The sequence below is a fragment of the Malania oleifera genome, chromosome 7, assembly GCF_029873635.1.
Source record: "Malania oleifera isolate guangnan ecotype guangnan chromosome 7, ASM2987363v1, whole genome shotgun sequence".
In the NCBI taxonomy this organism is placed as follows: domain Eukaryota; kingdom Viridiplantae; phylum Streptophyta; class Magnoliopsida; order Santalales; family Ximeniaceae; genus Malania; species Malania oleifera.
Window position 1 is genome coordinate 70,276,379 of NC_080423.1, and position 26,725 is coordinate 70,303,103.

The window sequence follows — 26,725 nt, forward strand, 5'->3', positions numbered from 1 at the left end:
ATATGAGGATTGACCCTCAGCAAAGAGAGCTATGCCTAGGTGTGCCATAAAGATCTTTGTGTAACTTCTAAGTTAAGATTTGCTACAACCTGTCTCTAATACCAATTGAAAGTTAAGGTGTAGTCTCAAAAAGGAGGGATGAATTGGGTTATTAAAATTTTCTTTATAATTTTTTTTATGAATTCACAACCTTTTGTTAATTTAGCAAACGCACAATGATCTTTAGATATTTAACCAATCCATAATCCACACTTAATCTCAACACAAACAAACAATAACCAAATAATCCAACCAATCACTTTTATGAATTTAACAAATTTGTTTCGAAAAACTCTTTAACTTTTAAACTTGGATTATTGAAATGAGACTTTTGAAATATAGTTTCCATGGTTTTCAAAAAACGGGTCTCTAAATCAATAATAGTTCCTAAGAGCTTCAAACATTTATAGTGAAATTGTGAAGTACTTACATGAGACTCTTTATGAACTATAACTTTCTTCGTGCTAAGTTTTCATGCATTGGCTTCCATTCTTTGTGACTATCTTGAGCTCTTTCTTCAATTAACTTTTGCTTCATCATGAACCATGTCTTTAAGCATAATCATCATTTAATCTTCTTTAAACACTTGAGCTTGATCTTTTATGAAAGCTTTTAAGTCCTGAAACTTATTTTAACCAAACATGTTAAGTTCTTTTGTTTTGTTATCATCAAAATCAAATTCTAAGTCATGTTAGGCCAACACAAATTTTAAAATTTGAAAAACACTGGTATCTCATAATTATTTTAAAAGTTGGATATAAAAAATAAAATCATATCCACAAACAAATAGTGTCAAAACTTTTTATTATTTCTAATTTTTAACATATAAATCTAAAGGGCAACCCAGTGCACAAAACTTCCACATATATGAGGCCTAGGAAAAGGGCGGACCACAATGGGTCAATAGTACGTAGCTTTACCTTATATTTTTACAAGAGATTGTTTCCACAACTCGAACTTGTGACCTCTAGGTCATACGACAACAACCTTACCGTTGCGCCTAAACTCCCTTTTTTTTAACATATAAATATAATAAAATTAAAATATTAGCCAACTTTTTGCAATTTTTTTGAAAAACTTAAATAAAAAAATAAAAATTATTTTTCACAACTAACAAGCCCTTAATTTTTTTCAATTAAAACATTTTCCTCTTAACACATTACATGACATTATTTCATAAAAGTTTCGCTTAAAATAAGTTTTGGCAGTCTCTATAAGGGGCTCAACATCTTGCCTAAAATGAGTACTGAGATAACTAAAATGTCATAAGCCTACAAAACAGACCCAAGCAGAGAGCAGAGAATTACCTAGCTAAAGCACCCGTCCAAGGAAAAAATAGTCAACTGCAAAAGCAAAGAATGGAGTTCGCGCGCGGGAGCATCATAAAGGTCCCTTTTCAGAAAAACCAAAATGTAATAAAGTTTCCATGAATAACATTGAGTCCTCAATCGCACTCCAAGGACAGATGAACCTAAATTTTTAAGACCATTCACAAATTTCTCTATGAAACTAAGATCAAATCATGGGAAACAAGAAATAAAGAGAATTTAAGTTGACAGCAATACGGCATAAGAGGGCTATTTTGTTTTGAAAGTCGGGGGCATCTAGCATCTTCCTCAACTTGATAATCAAACCACATACCTACTCAGCATTGGTTTTTAAAATCTGAAAGCTAATGTTGGAATTGTTCAATTTAGTCCTTGAATTGATCAGAACAAATTCTAGAAAGCATGACATGGAAAGATGACAGAAGAAAAACGCAATATGTGAAAAAGTAATGACAAGCAATACCTTTGACGGTCGCCATCAGCATTCAAACATTGAAGATAAAACAACATGAAGCGACGAACATTGAAGCAGGGACGCCATCCCACTCATTTGGAAGGTGTTTTGACGGGGGTCAAAAGTGCAGTAAATTGCCCACAAGCCAGCCCTCCCAAGGAACAACGTCCCAAAATGTGCAGATTATTGTTCCTTGCTCCAAACTCAGCCAAATAAAGAAAATGAAAAAAACCCAAAAAAACAGACGAAAAAAAAAAAGACAAAAACAAAAGAACAAAGAGTACATTGCTGAACTATGAAATAATAATGCATGAGATATTTGCACATAGAGAAAGGTTATAAAGAACTGAATAAAAACAAAAACCTGGTACTAAATCATGACTTCCAAACTGATAGTAATGCCCTTGATTAACATTATATGTCAAGTTCTCCCTCCTAAGGGAAAATGTATCTAGAAATTGTGCTAGCTCTTGAACACGCCAGTGTAAAACTTCAAGCATGTAAAGCTCTATGAAGTGCATTTCCAAACAAAGAACTTGCATGGAATGGCGGTGCCCACATATGATTGACAGCACACCAATGCCATCGCCTGTATTAGCATTTTTCAAGTGAGACCTACTTGTACCCACATTCTGTGCAGGTGGCTCCCACTTGCATAAAAAACACCAAGGCATCAAAATGGGATTGGTAATTTGGTGCCCTGCAAATCTTACAAGGCACCCCATTCCATACAAGTTTTTTTCCCAGAAAAACAATAAAAAATTATTTGCCAGTAAGGGAAAATAAAAAGAAAAAGAAAATGAAAAGCAGAAAACACATGCAGCGCAGTTATTATGAATAAAGGATATTATGCAACAAAGCAATGTGAAAAACATTTGTTTCAGGTAAAAAATTTGCGAAAATAAAAGAATCTTTTAGACTAAAACATCATAGATCAGAAGTGAACCTATTTCCAATGCAGAAATAATATTCAGACTGCTGTCACTGTTAATTAAAGTCCCTCAGTCTTCTCTTTAACATATCCATTGACTTTTTTCGAGCATTTTGCTTCGTATTTCTGTTGGAAAGGCTTCCGAACAGCCCATCTGGGGAATCCTTGTATTTCGCACATATAAATTGCAACTTCTTGTAATCCAAAGTGCCGTAATTTTTCTCCCTTATTACAGGATTCAAGAAGCTCTCTGGCTGAGTGCTCAAGAGCAGATTTACCAATTGCCGTGCTTCCATTAAGCAGCCTCTGAAACTACCTTCAGGGTATATTTCAGTTAGACCAGTACTATGAAACCTCTCATCAGCAAAAGATTCTATTATCTTTAAATCATTGTTGATGCCCATGACTGCATTAACATTGAACCTCTTCACCCCATCACTAAGAAAAGCTGCTATAATAGTGTTGGAAATATGCTCAAAAGCTCCACTCCCAAGCTTGTACAAAGCATCTGAAGGTAAAATTTGCTGTGCTGTGCATATAATGGTGTCAAGGTAAATAACCACTTCATTTACATACTCATTTCCATTCACAGGTATTTCATCTGAAGTCCAATTGACATTTTCTGCAAGTGCCATACACACACCTAACTTGGAGTTCACCAAATTCAGTAAAGTAACATAGGCTGCGTCCCTTGAAGTTTTCAGAACCACTTTGGCTGCTAAACTGGCTTGAGGCCTCTCAACCGACCGGCCCAGGATCCCACATTGTTGGGCTGCATGTTGAAGAAAAAAATCACAAGCTCTTTCAAGAACACCAATGTTTGCAGCAATCCGCATAGCTTGAGATACACCAATGCTGTCATTGTGAATCATTTTAAGCATAACATCATTTAGGACATCAATCAACAGCTTATCCAAATACTTCTTCACAAAATCATAAAAATTCATATTTCCTCCATATGACAAATAATCAACTGACGCATTGATGAATGATCTAACAATATGGCAGATATCAGGTACCATTGAGGAAAATGGTGCAACATATGGAAAGGCTGGCATTATATCTGAAGTTTGGAGATGAAACGCCTTGACACTTGTATTATAGTCTGTATCCTTTCTCATTACCACCTGTTCATAGGTGTCTTTGGCAATAACATCAGCAATTCGTTGTTGACAGTCTTCCAAAAGAAGCTCATGGTATTTGTCTCGACTACCGTCAAGAACTTCAAGAAGTGGACCTACTTCATATCCATGCCGTCGAAGAGTCACCCCGAGAAGGGTGACATAATCCTTGACAGCAACAAGATGGGCCACAGAATCTATATTGGAAAACTGTTCTTCCAAAACAGCTGTCACTTTAGCTACAGCCGTTTCCCACATTGTTGCAACCTGATTACCTGACAACAAACCCCCAGCAGTCCTCAAGACCCGATCCTCCACCATAAAATAACCAACAATTTGAGCCAAAAAAGTTTGATAATATTCAAGAAAAGGTTGTGTAGACGAGATCTGCAAGTCTGAGTTGAGCTGCAATAACCGATTCTTAAAGTAATGTTCACAAAACTGCTCTTGGATTCCAAGGCAAGTGTGAATGTGATATGCCCGATAAAGAGGTGTGAGGTCAAATTTGAGAACAGATTCTTCATCAATTTCCTCAACATCTAAAGCAAATGCAACATCTGCTAAACCAAAATAGTTACTCTCCTCAGCTTCCTTTTGAAGGGCCAACATTTCTTTGTCCCTTTGACGGGCTGATGCAGCATGTCCAATTGCCGTTTGTCCAATATCTTTTGCACTGCTCCTTATGTGAACTAGCCATTCATTAAATTCAGAACATACTTTCCTCTCAATATGTGATTTGATTACTAGTATCCGCTTTTGTATCATCACTTGGAGTGCCTGAATGGGGATGTTCTGCAAGTACTTTCCCTCAATCAGATCCACAGTTCTCAAAGCAGGATAAAACTGATGCTCAGATATGTGATTATTACACTTCAGACAAAGTTCTAACACCTGAATGCAGTTCCTTGACATCTTTATGGCTTCAGTCACATTCTTTTGGATAGAATAATACTCAATGAGCTCCTCGATTCTTAACAAAAGTGCACTCCCAACCTCCTGCAAATTAAAATTATCATTCGAAAGCTCACCTTTCAGCTCTTCAGCATCAACCAGGACACCACGGAGCTCATCAACAGCTAGAATGAATTCCTCATAGTGGGTCTTGCATAGCTCCTCAATTTCAACTTCCTTCTTCTTCACAACATTCTTAAGCTGTTGAAGAAGGGCATCAGGCTGCCCTGCTTCAAAAGCATGTCTCACAGTTGGGCCTAGATCCATTCTATTCCCAACAGAAGTTGCAAGGAGCAAGTCCTCTCCCGCATCCCCATTTTCTGTTACAGTTCTCCTCTTGGGTTTTGCATTCATTGTTTTAAACAAGCCTTGTAAAACCACAAAAGAAACAAATACATACAATCAGGGATTATATTTGATGTTTTCTCAAAAAAAAAAAAAGGAACCAAATCAACAAATTGATATTTTTTCCAAAAAATAAAGGAATCAAATCAACAATCAAAATGAACACAACCAAAAAAAATGAAAACATGAATGAATTCTTAAAATAGGTTTTATTGTTTTATTTTGTAATCAATTTCATCAATTGATATCGTAAAATTAAATTAAAGTGGCCCTTGCAAATCCATCAGCATATAATCAACAAAAAAAAAAAAAAAGGAAGAGAAAATAGAATATGGAATGCATCCAATTTCTTCCAGAATGTTTGTACAGAACTCTGTCCTTCCAAATTTATACATTTTTTTCAAGTAGAATAAACAACAATGTAAGTACCAAAAATATTAATTACTGTAGTAGAACTATACAAACTAACAAAACTACCAACTGCTTTTACTCGAGCAAACCTTGTCTTCAAGTTTGAAAGAACCGAAATTGGGACTTCAAGAATGTCCAGTCCTCCCAAGAAGCATCTTCAAGGAGGGAAGTTGGATGATTGAACCAGCACTTGTTGCACTACTGCACAATTATTTCTATTTATCATTCGAAATGACCTTTGAGGTCAATAAGAGGTAATTAAAAATTAGGTACAAACCTATTGCCAACCATCCGCTTAAGGGAAGCATGAAACAAAGGATGTCCTCCATCTATAAGCGGTAGTAGCTTGAGGTGGGAACTCCAATCTATCAGCAATTGGCCTTGCTTTAGCCAAAACATTGCAGGGACCAAAATGTTTGGGTGGTAGTTTGAGGCACTTCCAGAGAGCAACTGTGGTCTACCAGTAACAGCGCAGTTTCAGACAAACATAATCTTCAAGGATTAAGATCTCGTTCAGTGCAAGTACGATGTGCTAGCTGTTTCATCTAATGGGGGCTTGCTGCAAAATGTGCTTTAAATTCTAACCATGTGAAGGCTTTTGGAGAGGAAGTCATAATATTAAGCCACTGAAATACCCAAAATTGAATCTAGGCCCAGCTCAATTGAGGAGAATACCCATAAAAAACCTCAAAGGAAGTGATCTTTGGAGCTATATGGTATTGCTATAATAGCAACATTCAGTTAAGGATATCCAAAGACACCAAGAATTGGGATTTTGACCACACATGCACCTAAGAAAATTCACAATACACTGTTTACTCTCTTCATTTGTCCATTGGTTTGTGAATGATAGGAGCAACTCATATGCAAAATGGGCATCAATCATTAGAAGTGGGAATTACAACTCATACCCATTAACCCAGCCATACCAATCATAAGTAAAAGGATTAGGGTACACCCATGTAATTATATGGGTCATAAACGGGTGAGCTATTTTGACCCATTTATTAAATGCGTTAGATGGGTGTACCCACTTAACCAATTAACCATTTAAATTTCCAACCTTATTAATTATAATCGTAAATAATCTATTCAATAGATCACATTTAAAAATATACTACAAGTAACTAATATTATAATTTGAATCTCTATATGCGTAATGTAATTATGTACTGTTCATTTAGAATATTAGTATAATTATGTACATAATTTGATTTGGTTTTCAAATAAATTAATATGCATGCATGTTCATAATTGCATAAGCGGTTTGATTTAGAGATGTCTCTAATTATGTAGGTATGTGATTCTAGTATTGTCTATAACTACCATTTGTAATTAAATTATAAAATTACATACTTAATATTATAGTTAACCTAAATGCATAATTTTATAAATATGTACATAATTACACAATTATAAATATGCACGTAATTTGATTAACTTTGGTTTTCCAAACCAATTAATATGCATGCATTTATGCACTTCACATAATTGGTTCAATTTAGATATATTCATAATTTTATAGGTATGTAATTATATTGACTGTTGACTACACTTGACATTTGAAAGTAAACTACATAAATATGTAATTAATACCATTACTCAAAAAAACTATATACATAATCGGTCTAAATATATTTGTAATTACGCAATAATAAATGTACAAAATTGATTTGGTTCATATGCATGCAACATGCATGTACATAATTACATAATTACTTCGGCTTAGATATGTCTATAATTATGTAGTTATGTAAACATACCTAATTTAGTAATTGTGGGCAATTCAATTCAAATATGTGCGTAGTTACTTAATTATGTACAAAATTGGTTTGATTCGATTATCCAAACCACTTAATATGCATGCATATACGTAATTAAATAATTTATTTGATTTAAATATATCAATAGTTATGTACATCACTGTAATTATAGTATTAATTACACATATCATTTGAAATTAAACTAATTACATAATTACATAATTAATACTGTTATTTAAAAATTTATATACAATAGTTTTTTAATTATGGACAATTCAATTTGAATATGTACATAATTAAATACGCAATTATATATATATACATAATTGGTCCGTTTTAGTTTTCCAAACTAATTAATATACATGCATGTACACAATTACGTAATCGGTTCAGTTTAGATATGTCCTAATTACGTAAATATATAATTATAGTAATGATTACACCTATCATTTGAAATTAAACAACAAAATTACTTAGTTAATACTAGAATTTGAAAATATATAGACATAATTTTAAAACTATGGACAATTCCGTTCGAACATGTATGTAATGACGCAATTATGGATATGCATAATTGGTTTACATTGTTTATGAGGGTACGTAATCATCCAATTATGAGTTTACGCAATTGGCTAGATTCGTTTATTCAAACCAATTAATACGAATGCATGCATATACATAGTGACATAATTAATTGATTAAGATATGTCCGCAATTATATAGATACATAATCATATTATTGGCTACAACTATCTTTTGAAATTAAACTATATAATTAATTTACGAAACCAATACTACAATTCGGAAATTTACATACATAATTTTGTAATAATGGACATCTCAATTTAAATATGTACATATATATACATGCAATTATGAGTGTACACAATTGGTTGGGTCGATTATGCAAACTAATTAATATGCATGCATGCATATATGTAATTACGTAACTAGTTGGTAAGTATGTCCGTAATTATATAGATAAGTAATTATAGTATTTGTTACAACTATCATTTGAAATTAAACTATATAATTAATTTGTAATTAATACTAGCAATAATTTGTAAATCTATACATAATTTTGTAATTATGGGCATCTCGATTCCAATATGTACATGATTACACAACTATGAGTGTACACGATTGGTTTAATTTAGTTATGCAGACCAATTAATATGCACGCATACATGTATGTAATTAGGTAATATGTACAAATTATTCAATCAAGCAACAAATCAAATAACCTTCAAAGATGGCGAGAAGATGTGGCAATGATAATGTTTAAAGATGGTAATATGTTTAACCCAGTATTCAATAATTGCTTTTGCATGCATTAAAATTAAATGGGTAATGGGTTAACCCATGTCTAAATGGGTATGGGTCATAAATTGGTCAAATATTTTATATAAATGGGCCATAAATGACCCAACCATTTTGACCCTACCCATCTTGACCCATATCCACCCATTTAACATGTCTACTAATCATTCTAAAAAGTTTTCTTCCAAAAAGTGCTAAAGAAAGCCATATGTCTATTTACTAAAAAAAAAAAAAAGAAAATGAGGCGAGGATGCCATGGAGCTTGTTAATTTACCACTTTACCTAAAAGCTTAAGTTGTTTGGTTGTGGGCCAACAATGTATATCAAGCATTACCACTCCCCTGCACGTGCAGCCCGACAACACGTAGGACGATAAACGCACAATAAATAACACCCCATTAGAAGGAATATGATAATTTTTTTATTTTTAAACACCACAAAATAAACTCAAGCAACAAGACTAAAACCTATGACCTCCCGGTAAACTAGCTCTAATACCATGTTAGATTACCACTTTACCTCAAAGCTTCATCTGTTAGGTTGCGGGCCCTCCATCTGTTAGGTTGTGAGCCAACAATTTATATCAAGCCTCAACAAAGCTCATATATGTTTTCCATTAAACACTTGAACCACTATATGAGAAGAATACGGGTGAGTGGGAGGAATGAGAGGGCTATACTCAGCAAACCTGTCCACCAACGCAAAGATAAGATTTGTACCCTCTTATCTAGGTAATAGTTCCATATAATCCATGGATATTGAACTCTAAGTTCTGCTTGGGAATGATGTAGTTTATAATAACCAAGGGTAAGAAACATGTTTTCCTTTAAAATATTTTATGTTCATCACAAGAAGCAAAAAAATCCTACAATTCTTCCTTCATCTTAGACCAATAAAAGATGTTTGAAGTTCTAAATAAAGTTCTTTCACACCTTAATGTCCTCCAACAGAAAGTAAGTGTAAATATTTCAGCAGTTTAACTTCTGAGATAAGCAGCTGAACCAATATAAAGCCAGACTTTGTATCTAAGAAGCCCCAGGTCATGAGGAAAATGAGGGTGAGAATTAGGACGAATCATGGTTGAAATAATTGGCTTTTAAACGTAATCATCTTAAGAATCTCCTAGCCACAAGAGGGTTGTACTGCTCATGTAACAGAACATGAGCCTTCATCTTCTATTCTTCTAGATACAGCCTCAGCAACAGTATTGTCTGAACCCTTCTTGTATTCAATTGCAAAATCAAACTCTTAAAAGTTTTGTAAGGCATTTCTGCTGTAACGTAGAAGTAACATTTTGCTCCAACAGCAATTTTAAAACTCTTTTATCAGTTATTATGATAACTTGATGTCTCATAAGATAAGATGCCAACTTCATCATAGCCAAAAGTACAGCCAATAACTCTTTTTCAGAGACTGATAAACCAAGATTTCTAGGGACTTAAGCCCTACTGAGAAAAGCAATTGATCTGCCCAGCTGCTGTGAAACAACCCCCCATTCCTTTGTTGTAAGCATCATTTTCCACAATGATGAACCTTGAAAAATCAGGAAAGGTAATTGCCAGAGCAGTTGTCATAGTCATAGCTGTTTTAAGGACTACAAAAGCAAGTTCGGCTACTGGAGTCAACAGTAAGTTGCCTTTTCATGAAGCTCAATGAGGGCTCAACTAATGGCACTATGTCCCTTAATGGGCTTCCTGTAATACTCTTAGAAATCTTCTAAGAGACTTGACTATGGTAGGTCAATGCCATTATAACATAAACTTAATGTTTTATGAGGTCTGCCTTAACCCCTCCATCAGTGACAATTTGTCTAAAATTCAATTTTGTTCTGAACAAAGGCACATTTAGAGAGTTTGGCAGAGACAGCATGTGCTCTCAATATTTAGAAAACCTTAAAATGTTGCACATGTTGTTCTAAAGTAGTGTAAAACTCATAAAATAAGATCAACACAAATTCCAAAGAAAAAGTTTGAAAATAAGATTCCCAAGAGCTTGGAAATTCACTAGTACATTGGTTAATACAAATCATAACTTTAAATTTACATAACCTCTGTTGCGTCCTAACAGTGTATTAGGAATATCTATTTTTGTAATTATGATTTGGTGATGTCCTGATCTAATGTCAATTTGAGAGAAGAACTTAGCTCATAAAACCCATCTAGTAAGTTCATTAATAATTGGAATAGGACACCCTTTACTGAAGTGTCATTGAGTTGGCAACAATGAACAAAACTTCCATCCTTTTACTTGACTAACAATCCCAGTGATGCAAAGGGACCATTGCAGGCTTGAATCGTGCCCATCCAACATTCCTTGTACCATTTTATTTCATTCTTATAAGCAAATGGGTCTTTATAAGCCTTCTGATTAGCAGGTTTAGATTGCAGCAATAAAGGAATTTTATGATCATGTTCTGATGACACTGGCTCAGAAAAAAAAAAAAAGCCAAAGAGTCCACTACTCCTTTTCAACACTAGTCTGCAAAATCCTTCGCCAATCAACATTTTACATTCTGTTTCACCCTTCAACCCCAGCAACTGACTCACCGACCTCCCTAGTAAATTGAAAGAGTAGCTCTGCTAAAATCAAAAAGAATTGTTCCACGGGCTCTTAACAGCCCAAACCAAGAAACATATCACAGCCTCCCAATGTCAATATCCTAACTTTGGTTTCGAATACTCTGCCACCCATGGTACCATTGGCTTCAACTGTTAATCAAGAATAGAATTTTTCCGAATAAGTCCTTTATCTTAAGTATTTTATTAGTTACCTGTCCTATCAATGCATGAATTGAGATTTGCATTTCTCTCCATTTCATTCTTTTCCAAGTCCTCTGCTGGATCCTGAAATGACCCTTCTTTCAAGTTTTCAGCTAATAGACAATTCAATTGTTTGATTTCACATCTGTGGCCATGTACAATTTTTCGCCTTTAGATATAACAAAGGCCTGCGAGGGCGAGCCCTAGATTAAGGGTAAGGTTGCTCCTTTGTGATCGGTTGGTCACGGGTTCAAATCTAAAGAAACAGCCTCTCTGCATAAAAAACAGGATAAGACTGCATACGCTGTAACGACCCTCGTCATGCCCTTAGAAAGCAGGGAGCCTTGTGGGCCAGCGGCACTCTTTTACTTATTAAAAATGCTGCTATCTTCAAAAAATTAGTCATGTGACTACACCCTCAATTGTTAGGCTACTCAGGACCGATGAAATAAGAACAATGGAATTGAGTTTAAATATTTTGAAAATTGGAGGGAAAAGAAATTCTAGAGCTTGAATATTTATGGAATTAATAGAAATGAAGGAACAATAGTGTTTCTAATATTAGCTTTCCCTGTTTTTGACACAAATCTAAAATGCATACCAGTAATTGAGAAAAAACAAAGGCTATAGCTAGAGTAGAGGGATTCATCATGCGTAGCATTCACTTGATTTAATCCTTTAACCCACTCAAGAAGCTGGAAACAAAGTGGGATTCAGTCAGCACTGGATTCATGAATATCATCAAAGGTTTGAGCTCCTCAAATCTTTCTTAATATCTAATAATTGTATCCACCTTAAACTCAACCGCCGCATCTTAATGGCTTGCCTAAATTCTCTACAATAGTCTAAGCAAATTCATAGGAGGAATATTGATTTTTATCAAACACAAGTACTTAATTCCGAATGTCCGGCCTTCCTACCAAATAAAAAAGACAGCTATTTCTACTTTACAATTTTCAGGAACCTGATTTATCAAGAAATACTTTTGATACTTGCTCACCCAGCTTCTTGAATTTCCCACACCCCCCCGCGCGCGCGAAAAATAGGAAATTCTACTTTGAGCCCTCTTATAATCCTCCTAACTCAAGAGTTTTGTTTTTGCAGTGGGCTTCTCTTGTTTCAAGATCTGTAGGATTGGGCAACAATCACCATTCGCTTTCAGGATTTGAAGCAGCCCCCTCTATTACTGCATTGTCTATGGAAATTAGGAGCATCCAATTTGAGACTACCATTGATCATATCATATTAATGGCCAATTCATTTATTGCATTCCTCTTGAGATTCCTTGAATTTAAGAAACTCTGCTCCAGTTTCCATTTGCAGATCTGATAGCTCCGCAAAACATGATTCCTGCTCTTCTAGTTGCTCCTCAAGTGCCTTAAATCCCATTCCTTCTACCCTCAATTCACTGACTCTCAACCTTTCTAATGCCAGTTATTATGATCGAATATAGTTCATCAACAGATAATAACCAGTGAATAGAGAAAAGAAGAACAAGAACAATAACAAGAAGACGAACAAGGAGAAGAAGAAGACGATAGAACATGAAATACATGAAATGCCTCCACTTACTTCCAGAGAGTTCGCGCTGCTTAGCTCTCTACTTCCAGTTATAGGTATGTAATTATATTAATTGTTGACTACACCTATCATTTGAAATTAAACTACATAAAATGTAATTAATACCGTTACTCAAAAAATCTATATACATAATTGGTCTAAATATATTTGTAATTACGCAATTATAAATGTACGAAATTGATTTGGTTCATATGCATGCAACATGCATGTACGTAATTACATAATTACTTTGGTTTAGATATGTCTGTAATTATGTAGTTATGTAATTATAGTATTGGTTATATTTAGCTATCATTTGAAACTAAGCTACATAATTACGTAATTAACACTATAATTTGAAAATCTACATACCTAATTATGTAATTGTGGGCAATTCAATTCGAATATGTGTGTAGTTACATAATTATGTGCATAGTTGGTTTGATTTGATTATCCAAACCACCTAATATGCATGCATATACGTAATTAAATAATTTATTTGATTTAAATATATCAATAGTTATGTACATCACTGTAATTATAGTATTAATTACACACATCATTTGAAATTAAACTAAGTACATAATTACATAATTAATACTGTTATTTAAAAATTTATATACAATAATTTTTTAATTATGGACAATTCAATTTGAATATGTACATAATTAAATACGCAATTATATATATATACATAATTGGTCTGTTTCAGTTTTCCAAACTAATTAATATACATGCATGTACACAATTACGTAATTGGTTCAGTTTAGATATGTCCTAATTACGTAAATATATAATTATAGTAATGATTACACCTATCATTTGAAATTAAACAACAAAATTACTTAGTTAATACTAGAATTTGAAAATATATAGACATAATTTTAAAACTATGGACAATTCCGTTTGAACATGTATGTAATGACGCAATTATGGATATGCATAATTGGTTTACTTTGTTTATGAGTGTATGTAATCATCCAATTATGAGTGTACGCAATTGGTTGGATTCGTTTATTCAAACAATTTAATATGCATGCATGCATATGCGTAATGACATAATGAATTGATTAAGATATGTCTGTAATTATATAGATACATACATAATTTTATTATTGGCTATAACTATCTTTTGAATAATTTTATTATTGGCTATAACTATCTTTTGAAATTAAACTATGTAATTAATTTACGAAACCAATACTATAATTCGGAAATTTACATATATAATTTTGTAATATATATATATATATGCAATTATGAGTGCATACAATTGGTTGGGTTGATTATGCAAACTAATTAATATGCATGCATGTAAATATGTAATTACGTAACTAGTTGGTAAGTATGTCCGTAATTATATAGATAAGTAATTATAGTATTTTTTACAACTATCGTTTGAAATTAAACTACATAATTAATTTGTAATTAATACTAGCAATAATTTGTAAATCTATACATAATTTTGTAATTATGGGCATCTCGATTCAATATGTACATGATTACACAATTATGAGTGTACACAATTGGTTCAATTTAGTTATGCAAACCAATTAATATGCATGCATACATGTACGTAATTAGGTAATTATGTACACATTATTCAATCGAGCAAAAGATCAAATAACCTTCAAAGATAGCGAGAAGATGTGGCAATGATAATGTTTAAAGATGGTAATATGTTTAACCCAATATTCAATAATTGCTTTTGCATGCTTTAAAATTAAATGGGTAATGGGTTGACCCGTGTCTAAATGGGTATGGGTCATATATTGGTTAAATATTTTATATAAATGGGTCATAAATGACCCAACCATTTTGACCCTACCCATCTTGACCCATATCCACCCATTTAACATGTCTACTAATCATTCTAAAAAGTTTTCTTCCAAAAAGTGCTAAAGAAAGCCATATGTCTATTTATTAAAAAAAAAAAAAATGAAAATGAGACGAGGATGCCATGGAGCTTGTTAATTTACCACTTTACCTAAAAGCTTAAGTTGTTTGGTTGTGGACCAACAATGTATATCAAGCCTTACCACTCCCCTGCACGTGCAGCCTGACAACATGTAGGAAGATAAACGCACAATAAATAACACACATTAGAAGGAATATGATAATTTTTTTTTTAAACACCACAAAATAAACTCAAGCAACAAGACTAAAACCTACAACCTCCCGGTAAACTACCTCTAATACCATGTTAGATTACCACTTTACCTCAAAGCTTCATCTGTTAGGTTGTGGGCCCTACAGCTATTAGGTTGTGAGCCAACAATTTAAATCAAGCCTCAACAAAGCTCATATATGTTTTCCATTAAACACTTGAACGACTATATGAGAAGAATACGGGTGAGTGGGAGGAATGAGATGGCTATACTATGCAAACCTGTCCACCAATGCAAAGATAAGATTCGTACCCTCTTATCTAGGTAACAGTTCCATATAATCCATGGATATTGAACTCTATGTTCTGCTTGGGGATGATGTAGTTTATAATAACCCAGGGTAAGAAACATGTTTTCCTTTAAACTATTTGACGTGCATCACAAGAAGCAAAAAAATCCTACAATTCTTCCTTCATCTTAGACCAATAAAAGATGTTTGAAGTTCTAAATAAAGTTCCTTCGCACCTGAATGTCCTCCAACAGGAAAAGAGTGTAAATATTTCAGCAGTTTAACTCTGAGATAAGCAGCTGAACCAATATAAAGCCAGACTTTGTATCTAAGAAGCCCCAGGTCATGAGGAAAATGACAGTGAGAATTAGGATGAATCGTGGGTGAAATAATTGGCTTTTCAACTTAATCATCTCTATCATAAATCTTAAAACTCTCCTAGCCACAAGAGGGTTGTACTGCTCATGTAACAGAACATGTTCTATTCTTCTAGATACAGCATCAGCGAAAATATTGTCTAAACCCTTCTTGTATTCAATTGCGTAACCAAACTCTTAAAGTTTTGTAAGGCATTTCCGCTGTAACATAGAAGTAACATTTTGTTCCAACAGCAATTTTAAAATTCTGTTGATCAGTTATTATGATAACTTGATGTCTCATAAGATAAGATGTCAACTTCATCATAGCCAAAAGTACAGCCAATAACTCTTTTTTACAGACTGATAAACCAAGATTTCTAGGGACTTAAGCCCTACTGAGAAAAGCAATTGATCTGCCCTGCTGCTGTGAAACAACCCCTCATTCCTTTGTTGTAAGCATCATTTTCCACAATTATGAACCTTGAAAAAACAGGAAAGGTTAACACCAGAGCAGTTATCATAGTCATAGCAGTTTTAAGGACTACAAAAGCAAGTTCGGCTACTGGAATCAACAGTTAGTTGCCTTTTCATGAAGCTCAATGAGGGGTCAACTAATGGCACCATATCCCTCAATGGGCTTCCTGTAATACTCTTAGAAATCTTCTGAGACTTGACTATGGTTGGTCAAGGCCATTATGACATAATATTTTATGAGGCCTGCCTTGACCCCTCCATCAGTGACAATTTGTCTTAAATTAAATTTGGTTCTGAACAAAGGCACATTTAGAGAGTTTGGCATAGACAGCATGTGCTCTCAATATTTAGAAAACCTTAAAATGTTGCACATGTTGTTCTAAAGTAGAATTGTAAAACTCATAAAATAAGATCAACACAAATTCCAAAGAAAAAATTTGTAAATGAGATTCCCAAGAGCTTGGAAATTCACTAGTACATTGGTTAATACAAATCAACACTTTAAATTTACATAACCTCTGTTGCGTCCTAACAGTGTATTAGGAATATCCTTTTTTGTAATTATGATTTGGTGATGTCCTGATCTAATGTCAATTTGAGAGAAGTACTTAGCTCATACAACCCGTCTAGTAAGTTCATTAATAACTGGAATAGGACACCTTTTACTGAAGTGTCATTGAATTGGCAGCAATGAACAAAACTTCCATCCTTTCCCAGTGATGCAAAGGGACCATTGCAGGCTTGAATCATGCCCATCCAACATTCCTTGTACCATTTTATTTCATTCTTCTAAGCATATGGGTCTTTATAAGCCTTCTGATTAGCAGGTTTAGATTGCAGCAATAAAGGAATTTTATGATCATGTTCTGATGGCACTGACTCAGAAAAAAAAAATGGCCAAAGAGTCCAGTACTCCTTTTCAACACTATTCTGCAAAATCCCTTGCCATCAACATTTTACATTCTGTTTCACTCTTCAACCCCAGCAACTGATTCACTGACCTCCCTTGTAAATTGAAAGAGTAGCTCTTAACAGCCCACACCAAGAAACATATCACAGCCTCCCAATGTCAATATCCTAACTTTGGTTTCGAATACTCTGCCACCCATGGTACCATTGGCCACTGTTACTCTCATAGGCATTGTGGGCACAATATCACAACCTGCAGTAGAAGCTACTAAAAGATCAAGGAAGCTGCGAGTGCTTCAACTCTTAATCAAGATTAGAATTTTTCTTAATAAGTCCTTTATCTTAAGTATTTCATTAGTTACCTGTCCTATCAATGCATGAATTGAGATTTGCATTTCTTCCTCCATTTCATTTTTTTCCAAGTCTTCTGCTGGATCCTGAAATGACTCTTCCTTCAAGTTTTCAGCTAATAGACAATTCAATTCTTTGATTTTACATGTGGCCATGTACAATTTTTCGCCTTTAGTTATAACAAAGGCCTGTGAGGGTGAGCCCTGGATTAAGGGTAAGGTTGCTCCTTTGTGATTGGTTGGTCACGGGTTCAAATCCAAAGAAACAGCCTCTCCACATAAAAAACAGGATAAGACTGCATACGCTGTTACGACCCTCCCCCTACCCTTACAAAGCGGCGAGCCTTGTGGACCAAGAGCACTCTTTTACTTATAAAAAAGGCTGCTATCTTCTACTTCAAAAAATTAGTCATGTGACTACTCCCTCAATTGTTAGGCTACTCAGGACCGATCACATAAGAACAATGGAATTGAGTTTAATTATTTTGAAAATTGGAGGGACAAGAAATACTAGAGTTTGAATATTTATGGAATTAATAGAAATGAAGGAACAATAGTGTTTCTAATATTAGCTTTCCCCGTTTTTGACACAAATCTAAAATGCATACCAGTAATTGAGAAAAAACAAAGGCTATAGCTAGAGTAGAGGGATTCATCATGCGTAGCATTCACTTGATTTCATCCTTTAACCCACTCAAGAAGCTGGAAACAAAATGGGATTCAGTCAGCCCTGGATTCATTAATATCATCAAAGGTTTGAGCTCCTCGAATCTTTCTTAATATCTAATAATTGTATCCACCTTAAACTCAACCGCCGCATCTTAATGGCTTGCCTAAATTCTCTACAATAGTCTAAGCAAATTCATAGGAGGAATATTGATTTTTATCAAACACAAGTCATTAATTCCGAATGTCCGGCCTTCCTACCAAATAAAAAAGACAGCTATTTCTACTTTACAATTTTCAGGAACCTGATTTATCAAGAAATACTTTTGATACTTGCTCACCCAGCTTCCGAAAACCACACCAAAAGCAAAGGAACAAATAATCCATATATAGAAAACACAAGATCGAAAATGGAAAAACTTACAGGCGAACAAAGAAGTGTACGGACCCCAATCCAAATCTGTACCCAGCACGATACAAGCACGAAAGTGATGGAATCTGACGGGAAAACAAGAAAGTCGCGGAAAATTTTCCCTTCCTTTTCTCAAGAAAATCGTCCAGAAAATCTAGCAGGTGATTCTCCTTTGCCGTGCGCTTCGCAATCCTGCGCCCTTAGCTCAAATTTCATCGATGAGGATATTTGCAATTTCCACGCTAGGTGTTGCTTCTTCCCCTCAAGAGCTGCTCATACTCTGTTTCTTCACTCAAACTCGACACGCAACATAGTCCGGCCTCCTTTTCTTTCTCGGTAAATCAAGCGTCGTATTCGCATGTGTACAAGCTTGGGAGAATTTAAATTTAAATTGCAATTAAAATCACAATTCACATGAATTAATCAATTGCATTAAATAGTACATGGGCTTGGAGGGGGAGTTCCTATGATTGTATTAAATATGGGGTTAGTCTCCTTTCTCCTTCTATAAATGTTCGCCATTTTTATCCTCGAAAAACATTTTAAGAAACTTCCCACCCTTTGATTTGGGTTTAAAAATGGATGATAAATTTACTAGTTTCTAAGATAACAATCCTAACAACCGTTGAAAAGAATGTTATTTGATTTAATTAAACTTAAAGAAATCCTACGACTTTCTTTAAATTCTACCAAAGAAAATTCTATTATTTGGAATCTGATAGCAGAACATAATGAAGAGGTTTTTTGGCACAGAACAATCTCATTTACACTCTCTTTTATACTATAGCTGGCAAAATTGAATAGGCTACAAACTCTTTCTATAGTCTTTTCCTAGGACAAAGATGTGAAAACTAATTACATATTCTGTTGAAGAGTATGAAGAAGTTAAGATAGAGATCATTTGTTTTTTAAATTGTGGTTTCTCGAGAAAGATTTATGATAAAAAAATTCTCAACTAAACATCCCCAGAAATTTCAATTCCTAGAATGAAGAAGTGAGATGGAATCCCAATCTTCATAATACTATGAAAGATGATTTGAAGTGGCTCGTTTAAGCTGCTGCAATTTACTACATATGGAAAGCAAGGAATTTAATTCTTTTTTTCTAGAGGAACTTGTTATACTAAAAAGTTGATTCAAAGAATTATTCAAGATGCTAAAATCATATTACATCATACAAAAGTAGTTGTTTCTATTTTGATCTTATTCTATTTCATATTCTAGTGTGTTGTTTGTTTCATTACTCCTTTAAGGTGCTCAATAACTCCAATGTATTCCCTTTGTTTTAATGGACTTTTTACTTTTTGAGAAAAAATTTCATTGAATAAGCACATAAATTTGCATAAAACATTCATTTATGCGAATTAAAATCACATTGAAAATCTTTAGTATGCATGTACAAAGCAGCAATAAAGTATTATATTATTTTTTGAATTTCAGAAGACGCCAAATTATGTATTCATATAAAAATAAAGCAAATTTATTACTATACTTCTTAATAAATCAATGCATGCAATAACCGGTTTCCACCTTTACTAATTCTCTTATTTTTAAAACTAAACTATTAACTTTTCTTTTTCATTTGGACCCAAATATGCTTGAAAAAAAAAGTAAAGTATCGAGAGAAGTCAGATTACTCTTTCTTCACACATTCCTACACACACTGTATATGCTTGCACTAGTTATGAATGTTAATTTGCTCTCTCTCTCTCTCTCTCTCTCTCTCTCTCTCTCTCTCTCTCTCTCTCTCTCTCTCTCTCTCTCATGTTCCTTATTCACAATAGTTTGTTTCTATCTTTACTAATTCTCTTATTTTTAAAACTAAAGTATTAACTTTCTTTTTCATTTGGACCCAAATATGCTAGAAAAAAGAGTATCGAGAGAAGTTAGATTAGTCTCTCTCTTCACACATGCCTACATGCTACACACACTATATATGCTTGCACTAGTCATAAATGTTAATTTCTCTCTCTTACTCCCTCTTTCATGTTCCTCATATGTGTGTGTGTGTGTGTGTGTGTAGCCGCATACATATACATTCTCTACATGTGTATTATTATGCTAATATCTCTCTCTCTCTCTCTCTCTCTCTCTCTCTCTCTCTCTCTCTCTCTCTCTCTCTCTCTCTCTCTCTATGTGTGTGTGTGTGTGTTTGTGTGTGCATGCCCACAGTAGGTGTAACAACCTGCTCATTTTTACATATATAAATATATATATATATATATATTTTCCGCATCATAACATACGTATTAATCCTACTAAACTGTCATAGTCATAATCAACCTGGACCTATGGGTACCAGGGATATACCTGTCATACAACTCTGATACCTAAGCAGCGAAAAACATAAAATCACATACATGTCATAACACACCAGAAATCATACCAGAGTTCTACTGAATCTGTCATATACATATACATACAGTCATCCACCAAAAAGTACTCCTAGGGTCTCCACCCAAAAATCCATATGACCCTAACTCATCCACTTACCCTTTAGAAAGGGTAACTCAAACCACTTCTACTGCTACGGGGCTCTATCCGCCCTCCTACTTGGATTTTCTGAAATGTTTGTAATGTTAGGGTGAGACACTCTCAGCAAGGAAGACAAATTAATATCAGTGTGGCAACATGAGTATTTTTCGTGGTACACATATAAACAATACATAATTCATAACTGGTATAATAGTTGTATCATATTGCATAAAAACATGGTTTATCATAACATAGCATATCAAACTAAATTTCTGTACTGAGAAACCATCTTATATAACCATATCATACATAACTTATTACCCAGGATAGATAGTTAGTTAGCTATCATCATGTCTTACTCCCCACATGATAGGGTTGTGCGGCCCGAAGGCAGGACCTAGCAATGGTTGGCCGACTATGCTAAATTAAACATAAGTCTATAAGTACAATGGGTTCCACCTGTGCCGGTTTACCACGGGAACTACGACACTCCCATAAAGCCACATCGATTGCCATCTCCCACACTCTATATAAGATGTGTGGTAGTACTAACATGTTCATAATCATAAACATATAGCTATGGTACCGTGCTTCATAAAACTGAATTAAGCTATGCAGGTTCCGATAACATATAATACATTGCATATTTAAACATAACTGTTTCGTAATTCAAAGTAATATCTGACATAAACATATTTCATGATTTCTTACATATCATACATAATCACGGCATCAGCGTCGGCATAATTCATAACGTAAAATCACGGTATTTTTACTGGCATAATCCATGACATAAAATCACGGCATTTTTGCCGGCATAATCTATAACGTAACAATCATAAATTCTTGCATTATTTAATATAATCTTTAAAACATAATTCATGTACTGTTTTTTTATAATTTTTCCTAAAATCATATTTCCATATAAAATGTGTTAAAATCATTTCCTTGTTCAACAGTAATATTCCCAAACATAATTCTATATCATACATATTTTTCTGAAAATAATTGTTGTTTAATTCATAATAATTTCATAAAAGATACTAACTTAACTTATCCTCTTACCTGACTTACTGAGAAGCCCACAAAATACTCCAAATTTACACCCGTGTGTTCCCCAGCTCAACACCCTGAAATTGCATTTTTCCCAACCAAACTTCAGTATAATGCTATTTAAAGCATTTTACCTAATCCATCAATACCAAATGACTTATAAATCCTAAAATAACTAACTTACTCAAATTTTGGGATGGTGCCCAAATTGGCATAACCAACGAACTACTCCGGAAAATTTGAAGAGAATCTTCCCAGGAGTAGCGTGGCTGCTTCCGATCGTCGAACCAGAGTATAACAAGGCCGAAATTCTAGACAGAAGAAGGAGAAGATGAATTTTTTTAGAGAGATAAACGGTCCTGCATGAAATTCTCTTGCAGAAAAACGATTTTTGGCGTTTTATAAAATGCTTGTCCATGTGGCCTCGTTGACGAGCCATGTCACCTTGTCGACAAGTCTATGAAGGGAGTTCATTGATGAACGCCTTCTCCTCATCGATGAGTTTTCAAGCCTTTAAAATAGTCCTCTCAATAATTTCTCATCGATGAGACACGTGTCCCCGTCAACGAGCCCAAGAGGCCTGCTCGTCGACGAGCACTCTGCACTCGTCGACGAGATCCTGCTGAAACCCCTTTTTAAAATTCCTTTTCTCTCTTTTCTTTTATTATTTAATTGTTATAAATCTTTGGGTCTCTACATTCTCCCTTCCTTATAAAATTTAGTCCTCGAAATTAACTATCTGTATTGAATACCATCCTTTGAAGAAAATGGGCTACTTATTTTATTACTCACCCTCACTTGTGGTGGAGGAATACCATGGTTACAACAGAGTTCTGGGAGATTGCATACATATAAAAGAAAGATTCTCCAAAAACCAAAATACTACCTACTAAAGAAAATTATTACATGTACTTAACTAACCTACACAAAATAACTTAACATACTTACCTGTATTTTCCCTGATTACTGCTCCTCAATAAATAAGTGCGGGTATTTCTGTCATATTTCTTCCTCAAGCTCCCATAAAGCTTCTTCCACCGCATGATTCCTTCATTGGACTTTTACTAATGAAATCTTCTTATTATGCAATTTATGTTCTTTCCTGTCTAAGATTTGCACTGGTATCTCCTCATAAACCAATCAATCTTCAAGTTCCACGTGGGAGGAATCTGGGACGTATTTCTTCAGTATAGAAACATGAAACACGTCATGTATTCTGGATAAAACTGGCGGTAAGGCTAGCCTACAGGCAACTGACCCCACTCTCTCAAGTATCTCAAAAGAGCCAATAAACCTAGGGCTTAGCTTACCCTTCCTCCAAAACCTCATAGTACCTTTCAGTGGTATTATTTTCAAAAATACATGATCTCCTACCTTGAATTCCAATTTTCGGCAGTGATTATCTACATAGCTTTTCTACCAACTCTGAGTTGCTTTAATTTTTTCTCTAATAAGCCGAACTTTATCGTATGCCTGTTGCACAATTTTCGGTCCCAAAACTCGCCTCTTACCTAGCTCATCCCAGTATAGAGGAGAATGACATCTCCTACCATATAGTGCCTTGTAAGGTGTCATGCTAATGCTGGTATGATAGCTGTTATTGTATGCAAACTCTACTAGCGGTAGATATTGGGTCCAACTACCCCCAAAATCCAGCACATATGCACGTAACATATCTTCTAATATCTGAATCATCCTCTCTAACTACCCATCCGTCTAAGGATGAAATGTCGTGTTGAATGATAACTGGGTCCCTAGAGCCTCCTGCAGACTCCTCCAAAATCATGATGTGAAACGTGGGTCTCGGTCTGATACTATAGACAATGGAACGCCATGTGATCGCACTATCTCTTGAATATATATCTCTACCAGTCTGTCCATGGAGAAGTTGACTTTAATTGGAATAAAGTGAGTGGTCTTCGTTAATCGATCTACGACCACCCAAATAGCATTCTGCCCCTATCGTACTAGCAGTAAACCCGCCACAAAGTCCATAAAAATGTGATCCCATTTCCACTTCGGGATGTAAAGTGGTTGTAACTAGCCCGCCGGCCTTTGGTGCTCAGCTTTAACCTATTGGCACGTCAAATACTGTTGCACAAACTCAGCAACCTCTCTCTTCATACGACTCCACAAGAAATACTCTTGCAGATTCCTATACATTTTAGTGCTACCTAAGTGTAAGAACCCGAACCGTGAGATGTGGGTTTATTATGTAAAAGAGGGGTAAAAATGGAATTCTGCATACTTCGTCGACGAGGCTATAATTCGTTGACGAAGGTAGAAGACTTCTCATTGACTAAATTTAGAGGTTTGTCGACGAGAAAAAGCCGAGAGGTCTGGAAAGTTGGAAATATCAGGATTCGTCAACGAAATCGCTGTCTCATCGATGAAATTTCTGAAGACCTTGTCGACGAGGATGCCATCTCGTTGACGAAATCCCCCGGGTCAAAGGTCTTTATAAGGATATTTATAGTTTCTTCTTCGCTAAGTTATGGATTTCCTCTCTCTCTCTCTCTCTAGGATTTGAAGCTCTCTCTCTCTCTCTCTCTCTCTCCTCGATTGCTTCGCCTTTTGTTGCTTGAATCGCAAATCCAAAGTTATTGCAAGGATCAATGAAGGATTCTCTACGTTTCTAACCGTATGTATGTATGTATGTATGTATGTTTTGGGTATCGTATGAACTGGAATGGTTTTCTGAAAATACTGGAACTGTATGGAATTGTATGAAACTGTATGAATTGTTTCAAATTGTATCGTATGTATAGTGTTATGAAGTATGCAAAATGATACTGGTATGCCACACACTGATATAACATGTTTTCTTCTTTACTGAGAGGTGTCTTACCCCGAATGTACGTACAATGTTTTTTTAGGTCCTTCAGGTAGCGGTAAGTAGCATCCTAACGTCCGAAAGCAAGGTGTGTCGTAGCTACTGCTAGTACCTTTTAGGTACGAGTTTTGGTATCCAGGTTGTCAGGATAGTTTTGTAGACACCTGGGGTATATGTTATAATTATGGGAATGTATGTCCTAGTTTGTATAGACTCTGGTATGATCTTGTTTATGTATATAAGACCGTATTTCGCTACGTATCTGATGAGTATGGATTGGTATGTGTATATATATAGGGCAACCGTGTACCCCACGGGGTCAGACCCTCTTATTTGTATTGTATCATGTATGTTTAAATTGATACAAAGACAGGTTAGGTTACTTAAACTCACACTTGGGACCCACCTGCGGGTTTGGGGCATGACAACTTGGTATTAGAGCTAACCAGGTTGTTAGGTCTTGTAGACTTGGCTAGGAGTATTGATGTGTTCATACCAGAGTATAGGATGTAGGAAATGGGTAGTGTTGGTCGAGGGTTGTTCTGTTGCTAAGTTGAGATTTGTCGGCGGTATTCTGTGTTTTTCCTGGGATGATGATTCCAGTAAAGGCAGGGCAGACCATTGACGACTTTCGTGTCGGTTTGATGGAACAAGCTTAGACTTGGGAGAGTAATAGTTGACATGATTAGGTGTATGATTGTGTTAACTGTGTACGATATAGGAATTCTAACTGATTCCTATTCTGTTTTCAAAATTGAGCACAAGGATAATAACTTGGAGAGGGACTCCGAGGAGACGGCAAGTGATGAGTCTCCTTCTGTGTCTCGTGGTTTAGCGAGACAGGTGATCCGAGAAATTGGACGGAGTGTTAGGAGATGCGAGAGCTCTCCTACTGATGCGGGGTGTACCATCAAGAGGTTCACACGCAAGCACCCTTCGAAATTTACGGGAGGACTAGATCCGATAGTGGCGGAGGACTGGGTCGAAAAGACCGAGAGGATTTTGGAAGTTCTCCACTGCACTGAGAAGCAGAAGGTCTTGTATGCTACCTTCCAACTAACTGGGGAGGCAGGGCGATGGTGGACGGCGATGAGTTTGCTTGAGAGGCAGAGAGCTGGTCCATCTGGTATGACGTGGGGCCACTTCAAGGAGGTATTTTTCAAAAGAAACTTTTCAGTCTCCACACGGGATGCCAAGGCCGATGAGTTTTCAGGCCTGATACAGGGAACTTTGACGGTGTAGAGGTATGCTACCAGGTTTATTAAGTTGTCTCAATTTGCGTCGAACCTAGTTCTGAATGAGCATGAGAAGTCTCGGAGGTTTAAGAGGGGTATGAGGAAAGACATCTGCCGTCTTATAGGGATGCTGCAGATCCGTGAGTTCTTTGTCCTGGTGAATAAAGCCACCATAGTTGAGACTGACCTTCGGGGAGATGAGGTAGTGCAGGTTTAGGGGAAGAGGTCAATATCTTCTGGTCCTCAGAGTGGTCATCGGCAGAGTCGGTGGAAGAAGAAGAAGAATTACAGCTCTGGTTATCGGTAGAACACCGAGCGGCTGAGTTCTCAGGGAGATCCATCCTCCGCACCGTGTGCTAAGTGTCGTAAATGGCACGAGGGTGAGTGTCAGCCATTCTGGGGTGTTTGCTATAACTTTGGAAGTCGGGCCACATGGCGAAGAGCTTCCAGGAACCGAGGAAGGATATGCCTGCACAAAGCCAGAACCGTAGGAGTAATCAGATGCCTCGAGGGAACTACCAGGCAACCACAGCTCCGGCGAGAGTATATTCACTTACTCCAGCAGATGCAGAACACACTGG

The 26,725-nt window shown here is 35.5% G+C and overlaps 1 protein-coding gene across 12 annotated transcripts; it reads right to left on the reverse strand.

The window, feature by feature from the left end:
• Positions 1–2,649: 2,649 nt before the first annotated feature.
• LOC131160122 (exocyst complex component SEC15A) lies at positions 2,650–19,026 on the reverse strand. 12 transcript variants are annotated; one of them, XM_058115466.1, is made up of 5 exons: positions 18,562–18,954; positions 14,970–15,041; positions 5,858–6,037; positions 5,670–5,781; positions 2,650–5,192 (listed from the first exon to the last, which is right to left on the reverse strand). In XM_058115466.1, the coding sequence occupies exon 5, from the start codon at positions 5,176–5,178 to the stop codon at positions 2,809–2,811; it is 2,370 nt and encodes a 789-aa protein (XP_057971449.1). In that variant the 5' UTR covers positions 5,179–5,192; positions 5,670–5,781; positions 5,858–6,037; positions 14,970–15,041; positions 18,562–18,954; the 3' UTR covers positions 2,650–2,808. The 12 variants fall into 12 exon arrangements, 10 of the variants coding, with proteins under 10 accessions (XP_057971449.1, XP_057971452.1, XP_057971447.1 ...); XM_058115469.1 differs by having other exon boundaries at positions 5,858–6,139; positions 18,562–18,899; XM_058115464.1 differs by having other exon boundaries at positions 5,858–6,371; positions 18,562–18,879.
• Positions 19,027–26,725: the final 7,699 nt, after the last annotated feature.